Source organism: Mastomys coucha, unplaced genomic scaffold (genome assembly GCF_008632895.1).
Source record: "Mastomys coucha isolate ucsf_1 unplaced genomic scaffold, UCSF_Mcou_1 pScaffold13, whole genome shotgun sequence".
NCBI lineage: Eukaryota > Metazoa > Chordata > Mammalia > Rodentia > Muridae > Mastomys > Mastomys coucha.
In genome coordinates, this window is record NW_022196895.1 from 67331593 (window position 1) to 67358092 (window position 26500).

Consider the following 26500-nt stretch of genomic DNA (forward strand, 5'->3'; position numbering starts at 1 on the left):
ATTATCCTACCCAGTTCAGAGAAATAAAAATGTAGAGATGAATTATTTATCTTTGAGTGCATATTTTTGGAGGATGCAATTTAAAATGATTGTGCTTGAGGGAAAAATAACACAGATTTGTAATGGCCTGAATAGTGTCTTCCCTAAATTTGTGGATAGCAGGAATATTGCATTCAGCCACACTTGCAGACACATCCTTTGGACATAATAAAATCATTCTGGAATTAAGTAAGCACAATACAACTGAATAATTTGTCAGTCTTTAACGTGTGACTTATTACTTTTCATTTCACAAAACTTTCCATAAATAAGATAGGGCTGATTTTTCTTTAAAAAAAAAATCTATTAGCTAAAGATATTTATAATTTTAAAAACTATTTCCTATGAAAGTAATACTCTAAGGTAAATAAATTTTTGTTTAAAAGTTTTGAAAAATAGAATTATACCTTAGAATATGTCCTAAAATTTGGAAAGCTGGGTCTGTTTTGTATCTCTATGCAAAAAAATTGAACTCACAATACATATATGCTTATGTACATGTGCATATAATATATAAACACAGTGTTTTCCATGATGTTCTCGGATGTTATGCAGAGAATGGAAGTTGCTATGACTCTGTGCTCCCTAAATATACTGCCACTTACTTTTGTCATTGTTACTACAATTAAAGAAAATAATCACTCATTTTACCTCTGTTTCTACATTTGCAAACAAGATTGACTGTCTTACCATGTTTATTAGCAATTTAGAGTACTTTGAATTGAATTTCCAGTTCTTACTGTTTCTGTCCTTTGTCCATCCATTATTTTATAAACAGAGTTTATTTCATATTTTTAATGTTTTATGTGACAAAAAAAAATCTATTGACAAGAAAGCAGCAGGACCCAACCCACTGTATTCTATAAAAAGGCAAACTGAGATGTCTCCGTGCCTCTTTATGTCTAATACTAAAACCTTAGATGTATTAAAATATTTTTAGTAAGATTTTTTTCAAAAGTGTGATTTTTGTCAAAGCAACCACATGTCATTTTATGATCCACAAGCTCGATCAAGCACATAGGTCTTCCTTTAACATCAGTTATTTTTATCTTTCATGTTACTTCTTCATGGTTGAGGAAAATATGTCATAGGCTTGACTCTTTAAAATCTTTGTAAATAGTGTGTTGGATGTTATACCTGGCTTTTAAATTCAACCCGCAAAGGATTTTGTCGAGTTTTTTTTTTTTTTTTTAAGTAGGCAGTATTATATTCCATAATCTAACTTGGAAACATTCTCGCAATTACGATAAGATTGTACAGACAATATTTCCATGGGAACAAACTATGTTATTCTGAAATTGAAGATTATTGGCTAAGGAAAAGGCACTGTCTGTCCCTCTCTCTCTCTCCCTCTCCCTATTCCTCTCCCTCTCCCTCTCCCTCTCCCTTGCCTTTGCCTTCTCTCTCCCTCCCTTTCTCCCTCCCTTCCTCCCTCCTTCCTGTGTGTGTGTGTGTGTGTGTGTGTGTGTGTGTGTGTGTGTGTTATGATTTTAAATACCATTTGCTTCATAACTGGTCTAGAGAAAAACTAAGTAGTTAATTTCCCCATTGGCAGTGATAGTTTATTCACTAGACATAGGTAGATTTAAGTAGAAAATCAACAATTCTACTTACTACAAAAATATGTTTTGGTTTACCTCTAATCGCACGATCATGTGCTGTGCTGCTGTAATGGCTTACCATTGTCAGCTTGACTTGACTTAGACTTGACTTAGAATCACACAGGAGTTCTTCTGAGAATATCTTTGCAGCACTTCCAGAAAAGATTAACTGAGGTGCAAAGACCCATGCTGGATAAATGTGTTGCCCTTCCATTGGTTGGAGTCTCACACTGAAAGAGCTGAACACTATCGTCCATCTGCCACCGTTCTCAGAATGTTAACACACTGCAACCATTATCTCATGTTTCTGCTACCGTAATTTCTTGTTCGTGATGGGCTCTACCTTTAAAAACGTGAGCTGGAATAAGTTCTTCTTTTCTTACATTACTTTTGTAAAGTATTATGACACAGCATTCAGAAAAGTAACTGATACAGAAAATGGTCGCTATGTGTTGGCAGACGATGGGATAAAACTGATCATGTGGCATGTGGCCATCTGGAATTGGTTTGTGGGACAGACATAGAACATAGAGCTGAAGAGTAGAGAACCTTTGAATATTATAAGTCAAGCAATTCTGAAAAGAGTGTGCAAATATCATATTCTTCAATAGGACTCTTCTACCAGCAGGGAAGCTGAAGTCTATGCTTGTGAGGTTTCCGAGGTAAACGAAGCCTCTACTGGGAGCTGGACTAGATGTCTAACATATTATGTTATACTCTAAATCTGACTGCTTTCTGCCCATTTCCTGAAAAATATAGTAAGGCCAAGAGTAAAAGTAATGGAATAAATAGCTTATTATCTCAAGAGAGTACAGAATCTATGCTGCGTCTTGGTGAGACAGAGAGAGACAGAGACAGACAGAGAGAAACAGAGAGACAGAGACAGAGAGAGACAGAGAGGAAGACACAGAGAGAGATAGAGACACCGAAAGAAAAAGAGAGGGAGACAGAGACAAGCAGACACAGAGACAGTGAGATATAATCAGAGACAGTGAGAATATAAACATGTGTATTTTCATGAGTAAGATTCTATGAACAAATTTAAAGTTTCAGTCAAGCCTGGTTGGAAATGGAAGCTGCATAATTGTTAACGAGACTGATGCCACCAGAGAGAAGCCTGCTATTATGCACTTGGAAAACAGTAAAGGTGTCCCGAAGGCAACCCATTAGGAGTTCCAAGTTGTAAAACTGCAAGTTCAAGAGAAAAGAGAGCATGAATTGGGCATTGTGCTAAAGGGTTTCCTTGATCAAAACACCCACTGCAGGGAGTTCAGTTGCCAAAGTACACAGCTACCACGATAGCTTAGCAGATGGCATTCAGAATAGATCTGTTGCTAGTAGCAGGTAGTACTCTCTATGTACTGCTGGTTTTCCAGGGATGCAAAATGAAAAGAGAGTAAGTACATCAGGGAGGTTAGAACCACAGTCCTAGAAAGTTCCTGAGACAACCCGTGGCAGACAGAGATAGATTCCATGGGGGAAATCTTGAGCTGTGAGTGGAACTGCATTGCACTAAGCTGTGGAAGGGAACATCAAAGAAATGGAGAGCTGGGATGTTGTTTATGCCAGAGACATACATGGTGCAGAAAGCTGAGGCACGGAATAGAACAGGCAAAGAAGGAGCAGCTACAGTTGCAGCGTGTAGAGGAGTTACATGTGTGGGGCTACCCAAGCGTGATGGAGACTGATGATGTCTCCAGGAATTCCAGATGCGGGCCATGGAGTTTAAGAATTTGGTGGTTGCCTTTCTCTGCTCTTCCTTTTGATTGCACATGTGAGCCCCACACTCCTTCATCATGCCTTCATGATAGGATGCACTACACTCTTCTAAAATGAACCAAAAAAGTCTTAAGTCTTTCTTTTTTTTTGTCAAGCACTTTGTCACAGTATTGAGAACACTAACAAACACAAGCTCCATCTCTGGTTTGCTCAGCATGAACTCTGAATCGCTGTGGTGAACCACTAAACTGTGCTTTGTTCTCAAGGCCATAGACGTGTCTCACACTAGTTCTCAACCTATAAAATTCTGAACCTCGCTACCACCATAGTATAAAGTGTGGATGAAGAAGGAGACAGCTCCTATTGGCACACACCAAAAGCTCTGGTTTGCAGGGTCTTGCTATGCAATGTAGTCAGTCACTTGCCCTGCCCAGTGACAGGCAAGGGAAGCTGTGCACTCTTTTGTACTCTTGTACATAGTCATTTTGTACGACCTCCCAGAGCCAGTCCATGAAGTGTTCGAAACTGCATTTCTCCCAAAGTTATGGCCACCCAACTCAATAATGCATCACTATTTTTTTTTAAAAAGGAAAATATGTCCCTGAACTTTTCTCACTTCCAAAGTTCACTTGTTCTTGTCCTCCCAAGCATAGATCTTCACTGAGGTAAGTTTAGAAGAAGAGTTCCTTTAGTCTGCCCGCTAGGAACTTAGATGAACATACATTAAGGCTGCAAAATTATAAGGAAAAATATATTATTTTCTCGTGTTATCAAATCAGAAAATTGTATTTATGAAAATTGGATTCAGTTTTGGGAATATTAATGAATATTAATTAGTGAATCCTAACCTCCTATGAATTCCACCAATATTTCTGTGAAAGTAGACCTATGCATTTATAGAAAGTACAGCACTCTCCCTCTTTTTGTTTATTTTCACTTCATCTTGACATCTGTGGTAAGGAGGGAGTACCCCAGAGAGGAACATTGCCATTTCATTAGAAGCCTTTTAAAAGTTGTTAACTTAAAAGTTAAAAAAGTTATTAGGCAGTAAGAGCTTCTGAATCAGCGATTCTGGGAAGTAACATAGGTAAAAGTTCTAGGATACACTTATTGAGATGATGATACAAAGGGAAATGGGCAGTGCAAGCATTATAGGGCCTATCAAGTTAAAAATATAAAGGTTATTCTTGTTCAGGCCAATAAATGTCAGCTGCCAGGAAAAAAAAAAGTCGATGTTCCTTTGAAGTGAGAGTATATTTTATTCCTAAAGCATTTAATTCATCAAAAGCTTGCTAGACTGCACTGTGGGAACACTGACCTGTGAAAAGGTACCAGAGGTTATTTGGTTCCAGTGTTTCCATCTCACCCCTGCGGGTAGTCTTTCTGTGTCGAATTTTATAGCCAGTAATAAATCCATTCTGTGTTCCCGATGGAGGAGGAAGCCAGCTTACTTTGATACTCTGTAAAATAAAAATAAAATAAATGTAAATGAAGACATTGAAGAGAGGAAGACAACTGAGCAGGGTCAGAGAAGCAACCGAAACGCAGGTGTGAATAAAATAGAGAAGCAAGAATTATAAGGCATGGCCTCCATGTGAAATCCTTTCCTATAGTCGGACAGCAACATATCCGCTTTATTTTAGTACTGATGCATACAAGTTATTGGACTGATTATGTGCAATTGCATGTCTCCCTTGCCACCACCATTCAAATGATAATAAAGGATTCTAAATATTAAAAGCCACTGAAATCTCAGCTATCACAGCCAGGAGATTTCAGATGAGTGACACCAACAGGTTGGTGCATACTTAAAGGCAAAGGAAAAAGCTATGCCTAAAAACTTAAAAAAAAAATGAAAACCAAGATAACTTCCATTTAAAAATCAGCCAATTCTGGGACTTTTTTGCTTCCTATACAACTGAGTATGGTATTGAGGCATACTGCTGGAAATCGAGGTGACTTGGAAATCTCAAATAGGATTTAAACTGTAGCTTCTTACATCTAGCTAGTCCTCTAACCCTCACTGGCTAGAATAGCAGGGAGCTCAATGCTCAGAGTTGTTGAACACAAAGGCCAGAGAGTCAGATAAGAGGCACACCAGTGAGCAGGGATGTAGGAAGGGGTTATCAGGTCAGAGATGTGAGGCATCCATATTTTCTTTTCACATCCAGTACACAGGGGAACTTAAGTTAGCTAGGGGCAATATCACATAACCCTTCATGACAGAAAATTAAGAACTTTGAACTAGACAAAAAGACCCCAGCCTGAGTCCCCAACAGTGAATCCATAACTTAACAAGTCCCACCAGGAACCAGCGTTTGCCCTTTGCAAGTTTGAGTTTTAGAACTTCATTTTTACATATAATGGTAATTTCATATGACCAGATATCATCAGAGTCTGAGACACACTGAGGCAAAATGAAGGCAGAAGTGCACAATAAAGTGTCCTGAGAGAAACAATAATAACGTGCACAAAAGAACCCTGAAAATACAATTGTACAGCAAATATCTAAGAGAAAATGCTTGATCCTGGGAATAATGAAAACATGGTAGGTTGAGATTGTAAACAAGCCTGAAAAGTATGAGAGTAAAAATGAAAAAAAAAATCTATAAGTACATTGGAGGATAAATGAAAACATATTTCAAAATTAAGAAGGGAATAAAAAGAGTGCAGTGAATTGTAGAGAAAGGATAAACCACCAGCATCTAGTTCATAACCTCTATCAAGCAATGGTAAACTGAGAGAATGGAAAGGCAGCAAATATGAGGAAGAAAATTAGAAAGAAAAAATAAAATAGAATACAAAAGAAAAGATGGTAAATAAAGTTACTTAACCTTCCAATAAAAGCCTACCATATAAGAGGTGGAAGAATTTGGGACTAGCTTAGAGGAGATCACGAAGTATTTAACGGAACAAATGTAAAAGAATCACATAGATATAGTAGCTATACCTTTGTGAGAGATGTGTGGGTACAACATTTGAAAACTCAACAGTATAGAACGTAAAGAATCACACAGAGCTGGATAGTCCTTAAAATTCTGATCACTGACATTACAGACTGGTAAGAAACGGAAAGTCAAAAGTAATTCTGATGGGTTTAAGAACAGATTGTGCGTGTGTATGGCTTCAAGTTAACTATAAATGAAAACAAATAGTAAACAGGCAGTTAAAACTCTCAAAATATAAAAGTTGTCATCTTTAGCGGGGCAGTGGTGGTGCACTCCTTTAATCCCTGCACTTGGGAGGCAGAGGCAGGCGGATTTCTGAGTACAAGGCCAGCCTGGTCTACAGAGTGAGTTCCAGGACAGCCAGGCCTATACAGAGAAACCCTGTCTCGAAAAACAAAACAAACAACAAAAAAAAGTTGTCACCTTTGAGCAAGATGAGCTGGGAGGGGGTAGCAGTGTCGAGTGCTTTTTCTACCTCCACTCCTCTCTCTTTGCCTTCTGATAATATAGCAAGCAGCTTTCTCTGGTTTCTCTGTTTCTAAGGGCCTGAACAAATCCTGTAGCAGCAGATGGACGCTGGGAAATAGGACACCAGAGCTAGTGCAGACGGCCCAGATAGTGTCTGCTCTTTCATCCTACTGGTTTCTCAGAGAGACCACTTGCTCACCTTATGAAACAGCCTAAGGGTCCTATTGGATGCGCTCTTTTAAAGGGAGCCTGTGGTGAACTTTAACTACCTGACTGCCTGGCACACCTTTGAGTATCACGGTTCTTCCCCTCCATGCCCCCGCGACCTGAGACAGGGTTTCTTTGTGCAGCCCTGGCTGTCCTGGAACTCACTCTGTAGACCAGGCTGGCCTCGAACTCAGAAATCTGCCTGCCTCTGCCTCCCAAGTGCTGGGATTAAAGGCATACACCACAACTTCCTGGAGAGTATCACAGTTCTTATAAATAATATTTGCTTATACTTTAATAAGTGTGTGTGCCTTCAAAAAAGAAAATACTAATTTGATATAGTTTGATATGCTAAGTCACCACATTAAAAAAGAGCATGTACTGAATAATTACATTTTGATTAAATCCAAGAATTGGAAAATTTTAGGTTATAAAATTAAAATACAGAGCAATTGCAGAAGCAGTGACACTTTGGACTTGATCACACACAAATACAATCTAATGTTCCCTGTTGATGTAAATTTCCTCAACTCCAATTTCATGCTTGTTACATGAATGAAAGCAAAAATCAGATCTTTTTATGGCTTATTGAACTTTGCTGTATGCTTTTTGGTGTTATTTAACTTTTCAAAAAATAAACATGGGGTATTTTGACAATAAATTTATATTCATTTTTAAAAGTAGTCATTTAAAATTGTTCTTTGGAGGTAGTAGAATAAAAACAATCAGTTTTTAGAAAGAAGCCAGAGTCAAGGGATAGACGCTTGAGTCTGGATCACAAGCCAGAGTTTTTCACCTCCTTTGGTCTTGGGACACAATGGCTAATGCGGGACATTGCTCTCTAAGGAAAGAGCTATCCATGATCATTATCTCACATACTAAATAGCTGCTGCTTTAAAACAATTGAATATTTTATACAAGCAGATTAAGTCATGGAAGTTAAAGTTCTTTACTAAGTATCCTGACAATCATAAAATGTGGCAAACAGTAGATTTTCAATAGTTACCTCCCTTATTTTCTATTAAAACCTCATGAAATCCCAACTCTCAATACTGAAACATTGCTCCTACAGAAAATAGTAATTTGGATTTCTTCCAGGCTCTTATTACAAAATGCATGTCAATTTGTCTATAACATGGGCTTCTTGTGGTTTTCTTTTAAAATACTTTATTTAATGTTACTGGTTAAAATTGTTTTTAATACCCAACCTAACTTACTTATTTCTTAGTCTCCACAAGGCATATCACTGTCTTCTTGTATTTAGTGACATTGAAGAAACAGATGCTAGTACTACATTTAAGAGACACAAAACCTTATAAAGTTACTAATAAAAACAGATAATGAAAATAAGAGGCCAGTTAAAAAATACTTTCATTTCCAATGTGAGATTTGAAAGAAGAAGGTAAGATAAAGGCTAACAATATTTTCACTGTTCTGCCCAAGACCACAGAATGACCATTAATATTAAAATTGTAGCACTTTAGTGATTATTCATTTTACAGCTACAGGCTTTACAAATGGCAAAGATCAACCACAGTTTTGCAAATATATAACAGAATTAAAATATGTAAAACCTTCACACAAATTTTAAATATAATCTTATAAATTATGCAAACTATTCCTTATATCACTTGATTAACTTGTATAACATGACTGATTACCTTTATGAGAACATGGAATTACTGAGATTATTGCCTCCCACAAATACACTAATATGACAGGTAGGTACCTATATTTTTAGTATTTATTAACACCATATTTAATCCACCATAGGTGTCCTATTGGTACATACTTTACAAGAGGGATGAATTTATAGTCCTGATAATTTTGTGAGTTGCAATTCATTGTTTTGTCTTTTGTTCTGTCATATAAACTACAATGTAATGTGGTGAAGTAAATTAAAATCATGAGGCTTATAATTGGTGAGACAGTATTGAAGCTTAAATATGGTGATTATAAAGCTGGAATTTCATTGCAATTTAATATTGCCTCTCAAAGAAAGCTCACAACATTAAGAATCTCATTCATTTAGTCAGTATTCATTCACAGTATACACACTGGAGTAAGCAAAACTCAAGTCATGGCTCACCAGGTCAAACAGAAGAAAGAGACATAAGCTATGAAAGGCAGAGTGCCAAAAAATAGAGGATTGTCTTAGGGGCACAAGATGCAAAGATTGATTATGCCAAATATATTTCACTAAAAGTTCAACATTCAAATTTGAGCAGAACTTTATGGAGAGGATGAAAAAGACATTTAAATATAGGAAACAATAAGGTCAAAGGTAAGAAAGTAAAAATATGGTCAAAATGTCAGAACATGGTAAAGCAGCCTCAGGTCATGGAATATCTGATAGCAAGAGAACATGGTATTTGTTGGATGGCAAAATGTGAGAGGTATGCTTTTCTAAAACACTAAGAATGTCTCAGATCACGGTGGAAACATGAACTTGGATCAGCATGCACACTCAGAAGTCTCAATGCATACTTTCCCATCTAACTTCTTGTCTTCAATGGCTTGCCCCAACCCAATTTTGTATATATGAATATATTCTTTGCTAAAAGTGCTTTAGAAATTAGCAAGAAAAACTAGAATTTTAAAATCTTGCAGATTAGTATTTATGGTCACTTAAAGTTTTTGACTTTCAACATTTCAGACACTTCTAACAATTAAAGAGTGGGGTCTACTGAGTTATAGACTTCAATTAATGTTTACTCTGAGGTTGCTATGTGGCAATACTGGAAGATTTTTCTAGCCATTGAGTTCAATGTTCTCATTTTATACTTACAGAAAAATTGGGCTATTCTTCGGCAATATAGTCCCCAAAATCTCCTACTAAGATTACTAAAGGAAAAAGAGGGCTGTGGATATGTTTCAGTGGAAAAATATTTTCCTTGCAAACATAAGGATCTGATTTGGGTCCCTATCACCCATGCACATGATGAATACACCTGACAGTCCGTGTGTAATTTCCAACTCAAGAAAGGTGGGAAAAAGGGCGAAGTATGGGGAGCTCCAGAGTAAGATTGCAAGGTTGTATCAGTGATTATGGTAGTGAAGAGTTAGGACTATAAATTACTATTAAAATGATCTCCTTGACTGCATTCCAAACTTCTTGGGATAGTCTTGTCTAAACCAGAGACACGGATTTTTCAGTTTCATTGTCATCATTTTTGTAACAGCTTACTTGCTTTTCCATCTATATGCGTGTGAACAGTGCATAAGAAAACAAGAAAAGTAACTGATAAGCCCACCAACCCAAGTTTTCTCAGAAGCTCATATCATAAGACTCTATTCTTTATATATCTTCTATTTTAAAATGCACATCGCACCGTAAATTGATGCATCAGTTATCTAGTAGGATATTCAGATGAGAACTGGTCCATTTGGAGCTCCATAATACTCTCTCAGAAAATATTCAGTTATCTTACTCTGGTGGCATATCACAAGCTTTCCTATAGAAGGGGCTGGTAAGCAGAATTTGAAAAGAACTCAGAATGACCTTGAAGTAACTGCAGGGATCTGGGAGTTCTGGGAGTAGTTTGAAAACCAATCTAGACTTTCCATTTCCCCTCAGTACTTATAGTAGCTTGTGTCTCATAAGAAGTGGTTTGGATACTGAGATAAACATTTTGTCCTCATTTGGTCACATGCACTTCTTATTAAGACACCCTGGCATCACTTTGAAAGAGCACACATCCCTGATACCCCCCACTAGTATCCTTAATTACAGTCACTCTGTACTATCATCATCCAGATCTTGATTTGTGGACTGCACAGAGAATGTTTCTAGCTAGCAGGGATCACATGCTAGAGAGTCCTTCAGCTCACAAACTGAACCAGTACCTTCATTGCCAATGAGTGATTCTAAAGTGGAATATTTTGAAAGGAAGAAAGATTCAAGATAAACGATATTGAAAATACAGATTGGGGGGGGCATTTTTGTTGTTGTTGCTGTTTTTGTTTTTTGGTATTTTTGTTTTTTTTGTTGTTGTTTGTTTGTTTTTGACAACTTATTTAGCATTTTTTTCTGCTTCAAATTGACAGAGGAACCAAGAGAGATGAATCCGTAAGAATTGCATTAGGAACTACTATTCTTCCATATACATTTTCTGAGCATCTTTCTTGCATCGAATACAACCCTTATTTTTTATTTTAGCAAATAGAAACATCATGCCTGGGTTGTGAGAAAGCATAGAGCAAGGAGAAAAACAGAATAATCTGTAAAACTGAAGTTACTCAATAAACGTTTTTGGAAACCCATTTAAAAGAATTTGGCTATTTTTTCCAAATTTCAGCAGTAAGAGGGAAAAATAATAAGTTAAAAGCTTATGTGTCAGACATAAGCAGCTCAGTAGATGATAATAATTCACTAGGGTAAAATTGTCAGATAAACAACCCACTTAAAGAGTTACCAGAATCTGTAGCAATCAGAGAAATGCAAACTAAATCTATGTTGAGATTTCATCTTAGCCCAGTCAAAACGGTTCACAATCAAGGAAACAACTGACAACCAACCCTGACAAATGTGTAGAGAGAGGAACTCTCACTCATTGTTGGTCGCACTTCTATAGTCATTCTGGATATAAGTGTGTAAGGTTTCAAAAAAGATAAAAGTAAATCTACCATATTAGTCAGCTCTACTGGACTCAACATCCCACTCCAGAGGCACAGCCATGTCCATGGCTGCTGTCCTCACAATCTCTAGGCAGCGGAAGCAACCTAGATGTCCTTCAGCTAGTGGGTACAGAATTAAAAATGTATTATATACACAATAGAATTATATTCAGCTGTAAATAAAAAAAATGGATTATGAAATTTGCAGGGAAATGGTAATAGAAAACATTATATTGACTGAGATTGGGCAGGAGCAGGCAGAAAAACTGTGTGTTCCCTAATTCGAGGCTTCTACCTCTGTGTCTTTAGATGTGAGGACATAACCTGAAGTAACTACAGAATACAAGACAGGGAAAAAGTACCATGGTGGAGATGTCTAGAGAGTAGGGATTTTAGGACACATGTGATCTGAAAGAGGAAATGGGAAATGTGACAAGGGTGACAGGCTAAAGTGGGGAGAGTGGGTGATGGTAGGAACTACACTAACAGTATTTTAAAAACATTTAAACTATTAAATACACACACATATTACTTGGCTACCACTCAGGATACTAAGTCGTTATTGACAGCACACTGTTAAGGTGTTATTGACACAACTCACAAGATATAAAGTACGGACGAATTGAGCTATAACTGACCTGGAAGCCTCCCCCCACAGGACAAGCTCTCACATCGCCTCAAGATGCTTTGTAAGTTACCAAGGGAGAAAAGCAATCCATAGCCCTATATATCCTGTTGTAAAACCTGTGAACCATAACCGTGGCTAGTCCAACAAGATATCTCCAGTGGTTCAAACTTGGTGTTATATCTTTGGGGTAACATCTGTCTAATTGGATTTAAAGCCCATTCATTCTATGTGAGGAAATCAATGTCGAGTACTGTAAAAGTAGCCAAATACCCTGCAACTGGGGATGTCATGGAGTCTAGAGGAAAACCGACTACTGCTGTCTCCCTAAACAGATACAATTTCTAATCATATAAATATAATATATACTCCAAATCCTTATCATTACACTCATAGACAAGTGTCCCACTTACCTGTCCTAAACATGCTTCTTTTTACACTAGATGAAAATAATTACAGAAATTTATAAGTTAAAATGTAGAGAAGAGCTGACTAAGGGTAATTTCCTAGCTTTTCATTTAGAATAAATAGAATCAATAATAAAATCATAACATAGCATATTTTTCTTGTTATTGTAGTGATTTATTATATGATTAAAAATATATAATCTCTTCTCAATAAATGATGTTAAAATGTTGAGTTGCAGGTCAAAATTTATATTTGTGAATTCATGTGAGAGACTATTAGTCACAATGAAAAGAAGGGAAGTTGGTAAACACATTCAAACCAAGGCTTGTGAAGACTGAAGTTCATCACTGCTCCATAAGCTTTGAAAATTTGTGAATGAGTACATACAAATAAATTTTAACTAAAATTTTATAATTTTTTAATTCATAAAAGAAACACTACTTTATTTTATAATAAAATAGAAACTAACCTGTCATGAGCTTATTTTGTGACTGAAATAGTATGAGCACTTCTCTATCAATTGAGGCAGGAATGTTATGGGGACAAACATCCACCTGTGATTGGACTTGAGGTCCACTCTAAAAGAGTAAACCCATTCTCATATTAGAAACCTAGCCAACAATTCCTTCCTGAAGAGGACATAGGTCAACTATGTGAACTTGGTATTTTTGTTTAACTAAATTGATTAACAGTAACCCACTCTCTAAGTATCTGTTCTTATACCCATAGACAAAACGATACTCTCACCCATAATAAGAACAGCCTCTCTTTGCAATAAACTAAGGTAAATTCAGAGTCATGACTACCAAAGATGCTGAGCATAGATGATAGTTTCGGTCCATCCTGATGCAAGGTATTTATACCATCCCTTTTCAGCTTAGGGAATATTGCAGGAGCAGGAAGTATATAAGTGTCATGCTAGCCTCTAAGCATGACACAACCACAGCTACCACTAATGCACAGAACTTTTAATACTTATCTTGAACCTGCACCTGACGAGTCCCAATTCCCATCTCTTCCTGATGAACCATTGATTATTGGTGGATTCTGAGAGTAAAGGAGTCATTGCCTTCAGTAACGCAGTGCTGATGAGCCCATTGGGCTCTGGTGAAGAGGTCCAAACCCATGTTACATAGATGGCCCTGGTTAAATTCCATGATGATGATTCTCCGCTACCTTCCTGATCTTGCTCTTTTCCCTTCTCAGCTTCTAGCTCCACCTCTCTATTCCTGTTCAATCGCAGGCCTGTCACTGCCCTAATGTGATTGGACAGAGAAAATGCTGCCACAGACCTCCTTGGTGAATGTATACCACTTTTGACACATACAAAAATACGGTGAAAATGAGAGCAAGTTTACAAATACTGGATTCCCCAAGACATATTCTTTCATATGTTTGGATTTTGCAGACCTAAAAATAAGTGAATGAATAAGAGCATGAATTACTTTTATAAAATCTTAATCTGATTGCAAATAGGTTACAGATATTAAAAAAACTAGCATTTTTTAAGGCAAAATAATGTTCTTTATTATTCAGACGTGTACCATTCTAAATTTCTAATCATTTCATTCATTGAAATGTGTGGAGAGATGTTTCATTTATGATTGACTTTGGCATAGTCTTATTGGTAATACAGAAATACTTTACTGATTTCCCAATGCTGGTCCTCATATAAGAACATGTATAGCTCCACTTATTGGATTAAAATCAATTACATTTTCCTGTCACCTAAGACGTCTTCCCAAACAACATATAATTATCCTAGCACTTGTAAACCGATAAAGAATGTGACTGGGAATACAAAATATACTACAAGATAGAGTGAGCACAGGAAGGAACAAATAACAAATCATTCGGGTTCATATGAATGTAACTCCATTGAGCTTTAAGATACTGGACTTAAAATAGCATTTTCACATTATATTTGCTATCACTATACATAGTGTAGTAGCCAGGCCGGCTCACATCTGAGCCCCAAAATGGGAAATATAATTTTAGGAGGTATTCACATTTTGACAAAATTCCATTACAATAAAGCAATTTTGTTGCTCTCCAGAGTGTGTGATATAGTGATCTTATGTGCAGTCATTTTAGAATTTGTCAGTATCAATAGATTTTACTCTATAGTGCTTAAGTCATTCCCTAGAAGTATGCTGAATGTTTAGGGACCCTCATTGACTTTCAGAGATCACTAAGTCTTATTTTCAGACTATTAATTCCTTCCAAATGAAGCCACTAAAAGCAATAAAATAGCGTTGGTATCGGAGTAATACAGGAAAAGTGGAAAACCCATCAAGGGAGCTATATGTAAACCTATACACTTCAAAGGCACAAGAATATAAGACATATTTAATTTAATACAAAAATATTGTGTTCATTGATTTCTTGTTCCATTCTGTTGTTTTGTACTACTGAAACTAAGTTATTGTTTGAGCAGCCTGGTGAATGATATCACTGCTGCTGGTTTTTAAAGCTTTAATAATGATTGTTTCACTTATTATATATACCCATTTATTAAGAATAATCATGATGAATTAAAAATATTAGAAGTGTATACTAAAATATGCATGTCACTGCAACTCAGGTTTTTAAGTCACACATCAGAATACATACTGGTATTTTTATACATTGTACTCCAATATGTTTTAAAAGTAATGAACCAAAAACTTTAAAATTATTATCACTCTAGTTTCTGGCTAGTATTTTATGGAAAATATAATTGCCATTCAGTTTTCCTCTTATAGAATTATGCCCTTTTGGCTTTTGTGTACAGTACACTTAGACACAGCAAATATTTTGGGATGAACACAGATAGTGAGGTCAGTATTGAGGAATGAAGGAAACGCATATTATGAAACAATTTTTCTTTAAAAACAGAGCAAGTGGCGATTTAATGGAAGCACATCTTCAAGCAAACTGTCAAATTAGTCCAGAAGTAATTAATCTCAGAAACTAGCAGGCTTTCCATCGCAAAGCAGCCACCTCATAGACAAGACTTAACCATGTAATTACATGGGACATTACAATGTATTTATGAGGTCATTTGTTACAATGTACAGTAATTACAGAGTACTTACATAGCTATTTATGTCTCATAAAATGAAGTGAGACTAAATATTTTAATTGTGTGGAGAAATATGGGAAAATATTTGAGTTTAAAATGTCATGTAAAATTACAGGTCAGATTCACATAATTCATCTTCACAGCTGACTGCCTCCCGAGCCACCAATGTCTGATAGTGCTCTTCTGTTAGATATAGAGGGAGGAGACATTTTGATAAATATTCCTTCAGAGGATGTAATAAATGGAAAGGTTCTCTCCAATTTTCATCTTTAGGTAATGCCAGCAGACAGCTGGCTCATGGTATAATTTACTACGTACTCTTTATATCCAAACCATAAATATATGGATGTCAATAGAGTTTCTGGATTAAAAGCAATGTCATATACAATGCTATCATATAAAGGCATATGATCAAATCAGACAGAATGATAAAATGGCTGTCTATGCTTTTTAATGGCAAAATTGGTGCTTGCTTAGATGGCCACAGGCCCAACTCTCAATACACAAGTCAAAAAGGCATTCTCATTTCTTACATAAAATGGTGCATTTTAACGGTTTTGGAAGGTGTGGTGGTGGGTTTCTTTATCTTCTTTAATGTACTTAATGTCAGTTGGATTTAAAATAGGATTTTTTAGGCTAGAAGATGAGTCTTAAAAGTCAACTCAAAAATATTTTAAATTCTTGGTCCTCGGAGAGGCAGGCATGCTAGGATTGCATTGCCTTCTTTATGTAGTTGTTTGTAATTATTTGATGATGTTTTACACGTAGACTTCTGCTATACAGTCTGGACTAGAGTTCACAAATCTCTTTCATTAGTCTTGCAAATGCTGACACTGTGGGTCAATGGCAACACAGCCAACTTACATTCCTGATTTTTAGATTTAAAACAAACAAGCACATACAAAAAGCTTCCTCTGGATTAGTTCCCCACTGTTTGGAGGTATGCACTGCAGACACTGCACTGCAGACACTGCACTGCAGACACTGCACTGCAGACACTGCACTGCAGACACCGCACTGCAGACACTGCACTGCAGACACTGCACTGCAGACACTGCTCTTATTTGCAATCACAAGTTATACAGTGGAAATCTGAAGTCTTTTTTGTGCTCAAGGAATTGTACTCAAAGAGAATCATATTCACTCAAAAGAACCATATTTTTTGTTTTATTTTGAAGAGAAAACTTCATTTTATATTGAGAATTTATAAGACAGTCATCACAGAATATAGATTGTATTGTCCGGAATTTATTTCTTGATTATTCTGTTTCTGTCATCCAATACCTAGAAAATAAGGAACAATTTTTGCTTGTGAAAGGACAGGTAGGAATGTATCTCTCTAAGCTTTAGCCTGTCTTATGAATTTCAAATGACCTACAAGAAAATTTGTTTACATAGAAAGAATACACATCAACTCATGTTTGTAATGTGAGTATTTTAACTACCTAACATCTATGAATATGTGTCCTAATTAAAGTTTCTGAAGGCTGTCCAGTCGGCGCTTAGTAATATCTATTGAAGCATCATGGCAAAAGGGAAGTACTATTAATTTTTAAGAACTGCTATTTTTCCTATAAAAATGTACCAGAATTTACCAATCCAGACAAATAGGACCTACAGAAATGTTTGTATAGAAAGTTATTACTAATATACAAACAAGCCCATTCAGATTTACAAATTCATCCACTAGCAGGCCAGAGTGCTTCTGACTCATGTTCTTAACTTTTTTCCTATTTGCAAAAATATTTGGTACAGTTCCTTCTGGCTTCAGGAAATTTCCTGAGTCTAGGTAGGAGTGTGTTCTCCATATTTGCTTCCTACTGAAAAGCATGAACAACTATCAATACTTTAATCAGCATTCCAATTAAACCTGTAATCATAATGAGTCTAATTGATTAACAATTACCAGCACCTGTAGTTGGCTATAATTTTAATTGCTGATTATATTATGGCTGATTGCTTAAAATGTTATTGGTATGAGCACTGGTAGAGAAGAATAAAATAGTTCTAAAATAAGTAATCAATAAAATTGAGATCAATGTCAACTCAATAAAGAAGGAGATAATTTAGTTTGAACAATGCTAATGAATCATTCTCTAAAACATAAGATAAAGAAAAGTTATATATTCATCATCTCCATCCAACTAATCTTTATTCTATTTTCTGAACTATGTAGAAGCAAATGAGTCTAAAATAGAACAAATATTAGAAAGAAGGTCCTGAACATTAAATAAAAATACTCATTCCTAATGAGTATTTTTCCTCATTCCTCATACTTAAAGAAAATCATGTTCTTTTAACACTTTTTTGAGATAAAAGTCCTGGAGATATTACACATACATTAGACATACGTAAAATAATAAACAAAGTTTACAAAAATTCTGTAGCCAACATCAAATTAAAAATAGTGAAATTAAATTAATTCTATTAAATTTGGGAGCAAGACATGGTTGTTCACTACCTTCATACCTATTCAATATAGTACTTGAATTCATAGCTGGGGCAATAAGAGAGTTGAAGGATAAGGATATCAAAGTTATGCAAACTGAAAAGGAAGAAGTTAAAGTATCTTTACTTGCAATTGATTATATATATATGTATATGCATATACATCTATGTATACATATATATAAGTATACATATGTGTACTTACATATATGTATATGTACATGCATATACACATATAATGTATATGTATATATGTATACATATTGATTATAATGTATATGTATATATGTATACATATGTGTACTTAACAAATGTATACTTACATATATGTATATGCATATGCACATATACATACATATAATATATGTATATATGTGTATATATATACATTATATATAGTATATATAATATATATATAGTCTATAAGCTTAAAAATTCCAGCAAGTGCCGGGCAGTGGTGTCATATACCTTTAATCCCAGCACTTGGGAGGCAGAGGTAGTCAGATTTTTGAGTTCAAGGTCAGCCAAGTCTACAAAGTAAGTTCCAGGACAGCCAGGGCTATACAGAGAAACCTTGTCTCAAAAAAAAAAAAAAAAAAAAAAAAAAAGAAAGAAAGAAAGAAAGAAAGGAAGGAGGAAATAAAGAAAAAAAGAAAGAAAGAAAAATTCCACCAAGCAAAATCTACAGATGATAAATACTTTCCACACAGTTCTGGATACAACTTAATGGTCACCCTACCAAAAGCAATCTACAGATTCAAAGGAATCCTAGTCAAAACTCTGAAACAATTCTTCACAGATGTCAAAATGACACATCTCAGTCTCACATGGTAAAAGGAAACAAAACAACAGCAAGGACAAAAGGAGGAGATAAAACAACCCTGAGCAATAAAAAGAACTACCTGAGGGAGTCCCCGCATTCTTAATATCGAGCTGCACTACAGAACTGTAGTAATAAAAACTGCCGCATATGGTCATACAAACAAACATATTATTTAGTGGAATTAAAATGAAGACCCGGATATAAATCCACACAGCTCTGAACACCTGATGTTTGATAAAGAAGCCAGTAATCCATACTAGAAAAAGGACAGCATCTTCAACAAACAGTTCTCATCAAGCTGAATGTCACCCTGTAGAAGAATGTAGAAGAATCTATACTTATCACCACGCACAAACCGGAAGTTCAATGCATCAACTAACTGGACATAAAATGAAATACACTGAACCTGATATAAGAGAAAATGTAAGAAATTGAATAGACTTTACAAGTAAACTCTGGACAGGTAGGGACAGGAGTGAGAGATGAAGTGAGGAGGGAAAGACGTGATAGGGTTGAAGGAGGAAACCACAGAGAGACAGCAAGAAATTAGGAACAATTTGAGGGATGCTATAGAAGTGATTGGGAAACGTTTTAAAACATATGAAGGTGACAAAAATGAGGTCTTGTAATATGTGGGGCATGAAGTCCCATCTAGCCATATCTGGTCACCAAATGAGGCTTCCATTACTGGAATCTAGTTGCATTCAGTTGTGTTGATGGCCAAGAGGGTCCACTATAAATCCCAAATGACCCATGGTGTTCTTAAGACAATGGGTTGCTCTCTGCAAACTGAGAGTGGGCCTCATTGTCAAGGACAAACCCACACAACTTATTGAAGATGAAGAAGTCTGGCTGCTGCCCACATGGATTCTTTACCTTACACTCTCATATCTTAGGTGGGAAGGTATTTCATAGGCTATCAAAGGTGAAACACCAGTTCAGCCACAAAACTTTTGGCCTACAATTTGTCCTCTCTACAAATATGCTAAATCAATGGTAACACAGAGTTTATGGGAGTAATCAACCAGTTTCTGATTTGACATGAAGCCAATTCCACAAGACTGAACCCATACCCAACACTGCTCGGGTGACCAAGAACAATATAGACTAAATAGGCCAGAGACACAGATAATCAACTTCTAGGTTTGGTAAAGCCAAACTCTACTGGTATGTATATCTATCTTTAGGAGAAACTTTAGTCCTAAATATATTCTGCTATACTTGAAGATAGTAGCTTATTCAGTTATTATCAGAGAAAGTTCCTCTTGCAGCAGACAGGGACAGATGGAGAAACCCATGCCAGGCTCTACACAGAGAGCTTCTGTGGAAACACACAGACCTAAATGCGATGTTTCATCAAATCCTTCCCTCTAGAGATAGGGGTACACTTCAGAAGAGGACAGATAAAGAACTCGAGAGCCTAAGGAGATGGAGAACATCAGGTGAGCAAAGTCATAGCTTGTCCTGAATGAAAGAAGAAAGAGTCATATGAACTCACGGAGACTGAAACAATAAACACAGGGTCTTTACCAGATTGTTTATGTATTATACCTTTCAGCTTAGCACTTTTATGGGACTTCTGAGTGTGTGAACATCTCTAATTCTTGTTTGTTCTTGGAGCTCTTTTTCTTTTGCTGGGTTGCCTTGCCTAACCTCAATGTGATGTGTTTTGCTTTATTTTATTTTGTTATACTTGGTATTTGTCTCTTAGAAGCCTGTTTTTTTCCCAAGGAGAAACAGAAAGGGACCAGATCCATAGAGCAGGAGTGTTGGGAAGGAACTGGGAGGAGGAGTGAAGGGGAAACTGTAATCAAGATATTGTATAGGGAAACATCTAGTTTTAATAGAAGAAAAAATGAAAAATATGTTTTATCAAAGGAAAGTTTTGGGCTTTGAAGATAATTCAGTTGGCACAAACTTTCCACAGAAACATTAAGAACTGGGTTCAGATTTTAAACACCCACATAAAACTGGATGAAATCATAATCTATGTAATACCAGCAAAGGAGATAAGAAATAGGTGGATCCTTGGAGCTTGCTGTCCAGTGTATCTAGCCAGTTAGATACACTAAGAGACACTGTTTCAAAGGGCTAGTGACAGAATGGTTACAGAGACGTTCAGTGTTTATTTCTCATTTACACACACACACACACACACACACACACACCCCAAAGAGATACAAATGTTTGTTTTTCTTTGTTCTTCATGTGCCAGATTATTTAATATTTATTGTTTTAAAAAGTCTTGTTTTATGTTTTAGGTATAATAAGAATTTAAGAACAAATGTTTTAAACAGTAATATTTTTCTAGAACTGAAAAGTAAGATGTAATCTAGTGCATGCAAAACTAAGTCATAGTACCAAATATTTTAATGCACAAACTTCTACCTTTCCATCTTGCTATTCTGAAGAAATGTTTACAATGCTTTAGGATAATATCTATACCCTGGAAAATATAACTCTTTTTTAAACTTGAAAAACTTTACTCAGTTATCCTCATTACAGTATAATTGTTTCCCTGAGGAATGTGAACCACAAGAACCCATTATGCAACATTTATATTCTCTTTGTTACAAGATAATATTTTAAATTTCACATGACTTTCACCTACTCTGACAGTTTGATATTAATTTCTAATTTGAAACATTCTTTATCCTATATATCCAGAATCAGCACAACTAGAACGGCAAACAACAACACATCACACCTACTAGGATTCTTAGGATAAATCAAAAATAATACGGAAGAGGGTGTAGAGTAATTGGTATCATTACATGTATGGTAACAAATATTTTGCATAGACTTTGGACAGTTACATATTGTCAATTATCATGTGTGAACAACACCATCTCACACGTACAAGGATACTTAGGATAACATAAAATTATCATGACTAAGAATTTCTTTCCTACTTGAACACACATGATAATTGGCATATGTAATTGTGCATAGTAGATACAAAACATTTATTAGTCACATTGGTCAGAATAGAAAGAAAAGACTGAAAATATGTTAATGGTCAATAATCTGATGTACAGAGAAAATGTAATGTATCTTAAGAATGGAATAACATTTAGGCTTAGAAAAGGAACAGAATATTCATTCATGTTCTTCTGTGATAAAGAGAGGTGCTGTTGATAGCTATAGCATCTCTTTAAAATATTATAGAAATTTTACAATTAATAGAACAATGGTTATGCAACTTTAAGCAATTGTATCATACAGAAAACAAGGTACAATATGGGCCTAAAGCATCTATAGATGGCTTAGTTGTACATTAGCTCTAACAAAATCAATGAACAAGACTCATATCCAAAGTCCTGACTCTTGCATAACAGAGCATCATGGCAGAATGTGCACAACAAGTGAGATAGTTGCAGTCTTATTTATAGATATATATGAAAGTAAGCATAAAAATACATGTAGTTTTGGGAAATTATGATTCTGCAATCTTTTTACTTGCCTAAGACCAAGAGATGAAGTCAGAATACACTTAATATTTTTATAGGCTGCATACTTTCTTCCCATGTCATTTCCCACTTAGTCATTTGGTTAAATGTTTTATATTATTTTGGAACTTAAGATAAACTCTTACAGAATTGTATAATAGGGTTTATAATGTCAATAACGTATTAAGTTGGTAGTACAATGTGATGAGTGTTTGCATGTATTAATACATGCAGTTCATAACAGAGGTTACTTTCATTTACTCAAACTTCAAACAGATGCTTATGTTTTCTTTGTTAACAACATATCCATTGCATGCATGCTTTAAGACATTTGGAATGATTTTCATTTCCATGTGCAATGAGTAAATTACTGGAGTGTTCACTGGAAGGAGAGTATAACTCTTGTACAGTATGACCAAAGCTGGAAGACAAATATTAAAGTAGCTAAAAAAATGACCAGACTTCTGAGTGAACCTGACTTCCTAAATATGGATGACATAAGTTACAGTAAATGTTCCAAGTTGATAACTTCTACTAGAGAAATTATCCTTAAATATTATCCTAGTCAGTAACTCCTTCCTTAATCCACCTTTTAAATAAAAACACACAGAAAAAGGAAAACAGGAAAAAATAAGAGAGACAAAAGAAAGAATAAATTTTTTAAAAAAAATTAAAGAAAGAAGACAACTTCTTAATTATGTAAATCAGAATGCTTGCACTTATACTCAGTTTGACAAGCTCCGTACTTGCCCAGATTATCACAGAAAAGCTAGTACCAGGTAAATACTTCAGCTGTATAAAATTGGTGTCTGCATTATTAAAGACTTCTGTGGGAGCTAGTATTTTATGCTTCAAGCTTTATGATCCACAAAATTTATTGATTTGCTTGAAGGAAGGTATTGCTTAGATGCCTACAGGTCCACTGTGAAAATAGTCACATTGTATTAATTAGGTCAGAGCTAATGCACAGATCCTTTCTTTTGTATTCCCTTTGTCTTTTAATCACCACTGAGCTGTGCACATCACACAAAAAGGCTGCTAAGTATTACTGGGAAAGGGAGTGACCAGAAGTCATCAGCAAACATTCTGTACACATTGATTTTCTGTTTAGGATTAATGACTGGGGTCACTCAGAGCAGGCCTTTAAATTTTATACTCAGTGGCATTTGTTTAATTAGAAGTTTCTTTTGCTCCCTGAATACATTCAATAACACGAGGCTCAGACTATGGCTGTGCATCTTATATATCTTAATTCGGAGTTAAGAATACATACCTGGTTTTCACTTTATGGTATCCTACCTCCAAACAAGGAACATTTTTAGCATTAGTCTTAAAGGGAAGGATAGCAGGAACAGTGTGGAGTGATGCTAACATTCAGAAGTTTGAATGTTCCACATTTACAATATGTATTAATATAATAAGCTACAAAGGTATTACATAGCTTTTCTATATGATCTTTAATGTAGTTCTTTTGCAATGAGTAAATAGAGGTGAGATAATCTTAACCCTCTGAGTTATGAATTATACAAATCATTAATTTTTCTAAATACCCCTCCAGAATTATTTTTTTAACAATAGCTTCTGTCTCTCTACATTGTATTAGCTTTTGGGAGGAAAATATGATAGGATAGAGGATGGGGAACTGGGGGTAACAACCAGAAAGTCCCAGATGCAAGGAAAGCATGCCAGTAGCCTCCCAGGACCTAACAGGGATGACATTAGCTGAAATGTTCCACAAAGGGGACGTAGAGCCTGTCAAGACCATATCGAGAGGTTAGGCATGGCCCTGCAAGCAACCCATCCATCTCCAAAATTGTAACCCAGAATTGCTCCTGTCTAAAGGAAATACAGGGACAAAGAGTGGAGCAGAAACTGAAGGAAAGGTCATCTAGAGACTGCCCCATCTAGGGATCCATCCCACTTTCAGACACCAAACCCAGACACTCTTGCTGACAGGAGCCTGATATGGCTGCCTCCTCAGCTCTGCCAGATCCTGACCAATACAGATGCGAATGCTCACAGCTGACCATTGGACTGAGCACAGAGACTCCAATGGAGGAGTTAGGCGAAGGACTAAAGGAGCTGAAGACCTTATCTGCCATCAATGGGAGGGGAGGCCCTTGGACCTATGAAGGCTTGATGCCCCAGTGTAAAGGAGTGCTGGGTCAGTGAAGCATGAGTGGGTAGGTGGGTGGGGAAACACCCTCACAGAAGCAGGATAAGGGGGATGGGTGGGGAAAACCAGGAAAGGGGATGATATTTGAAATGTAAATAAAGCAAATATTCAATAAAAAATGAGAGGAAATGAATTGAGAATATTAGTCCTACTCTTTGGTTGGTCTAGGGGAACTGTATGAGAAAGGAGAACAGACCAAGCTACAGTCCAGCCTCTCAACTTAAAATAAAACACCATAAAAAGGAAAAAAAAATGTTTAAAATGGATTTCATCTTCCTAACATACTGATATTGCCGCTTTATACCATAGTAGGTTGTTCAGTACTGGTTATAACCCCTTTGTGACTCCATGTGACTGGAGAAAGTATGCTATCTTATGTTACAGGGGGATGACATCGCAATCTGAAACTGAACATTTAGAAAAAAAAATTGTTACTTTGTCCTTGAAAGCAGATCCATATTTACTGGGTTTTCTTGGTTGCTAATGAGAAGATAATGGGTACTTTTCATCCTGGTGTGCTTTTCATTTTGGGTTTGGTGTGACCTTGTCTTACAAGGCAATGCCCTACAATGTTAATCAGGCCAAGTTTTTACTCTTGGATGAGGGAATTAAAATATGGTATGCCATTTATTACCATGCTCTGATTCACCTTGTTTTTAAACTAAGAATTCAAAACAAACACAGAATTCTTAAACCATAACTGAAAAATGAAGAACACACAGCAAACAATAACATAGGGTTGTAAGGATTATATACATCAGTCATTATCAAAGTCAGCACATTGTAGGTGTTACATGAGGAAATACTTCCTTCTCCCTGTAGAGTTTCTGATAAGCCTGAGAAATAAGTCTTCAATCAAGGTTTAGACAGCTTTCATTGTCATGTCAGTTAAGTAACCATTCTCCAACTGCTCCTCTTTCTTCCCCAGCTAGTGGTACACCACACTTCACAGTTCCATGTTTGGTTTTTAATGAACAAGACTTCTACTAAAAAGAATTAAGTCTTTCAAGGATTATGCTGTAAATGCTAGCAGAGTTAATTCTGTACTAAGTGCCAAATCCCATCCCCTCTCTCTCTTTCTCTTCCTGAATAGCTGGATTCTGTATCCACTTTCTTATGCTTATTCATGATTATCCAAAAAAAGGATATAATAATCATAAAACCAGGCATTAACACAAGACAACTTTAGATTAAAATCATTATAATTCACTGCAAGGTCTTTAAGACAATGCTTTTGTCTAATTCAACATGTTTGCTATATGACTACTCTCAATTGATATGCATATAGAGTTACAATGTTGTTTAATTCTGGTGTTCTCTTATTGTTATCAGAGCTTTTTCAATTTACAAAGAGAAAGGAAATAAAAACTGACCTGAGAAATTGAAGTTAAGAGTTTAAGTAAGAAATCCTACCTTTTATCTTTGCCCTGTAAAGTGATACTTGTAAGCCGTGAAAGGTCGTGAAAACATTGTTAAGTGAAAGTTCACCTGGCAGTGGTGGCACATGCCTTTAATCCCAGCACTTGGGAGGCAGAGGCAGGAGGATTTCTGAGTTCTAGGCCAGCCTGGTCTACAGAGTGAGTTCCAGGACAGCCAGGGCTATATAGAGAGAGACCCTGTCCCCTGTCTCGAAAAATCAAAAAAAAAAAAAAAAGTGAAGGTTCCAAAATTGTTTATAAATACACAGTGGTGTCACAGTGTTTTATCCAGTCACAGAATGTCAAGATTCCAAGATCCCTTGTAAGTTGTACCTATTCATTCAACCTAACATTGGGTGGTACCTCAAGGCTTCCTGAATGGACTTTCTGCATCTGGATGAACGACAGGCTGTTATCATACCAATACAGATAAAAGTTGCATCATGAAAATACAAGGTACTTTTGCTGGGCAAAAAAAAAAAAAAAAAAA

At 36.0% G+C, this 26500-nt stretch overlaps 1 protein-coding gene across 2 annotated transcripts in view; it reads right to left on the minus strand.

The window, feature by feature from the left end:
* The window catches only part of Dcc (DCC netrin 1 receptor), a 1081061-nt gene that overhangs the window by 193613 nt on the left and 860948 nt on the right, over nucleotides 1-26500 (minus strand). For both annotated transcript variants that reach the window (XM_031365997.1, XM_031365996.1), the window contains exon 13: nucleotides 4678-4819. In XM_031365997.1, coding sequence (XP_031221857.1) covers nucleotides 4678-4819 — 142 coding nt within the window. The remainder of the gene's footprint in view (nucleotides 1-4677; nucleotides 4820-26500) is intronic.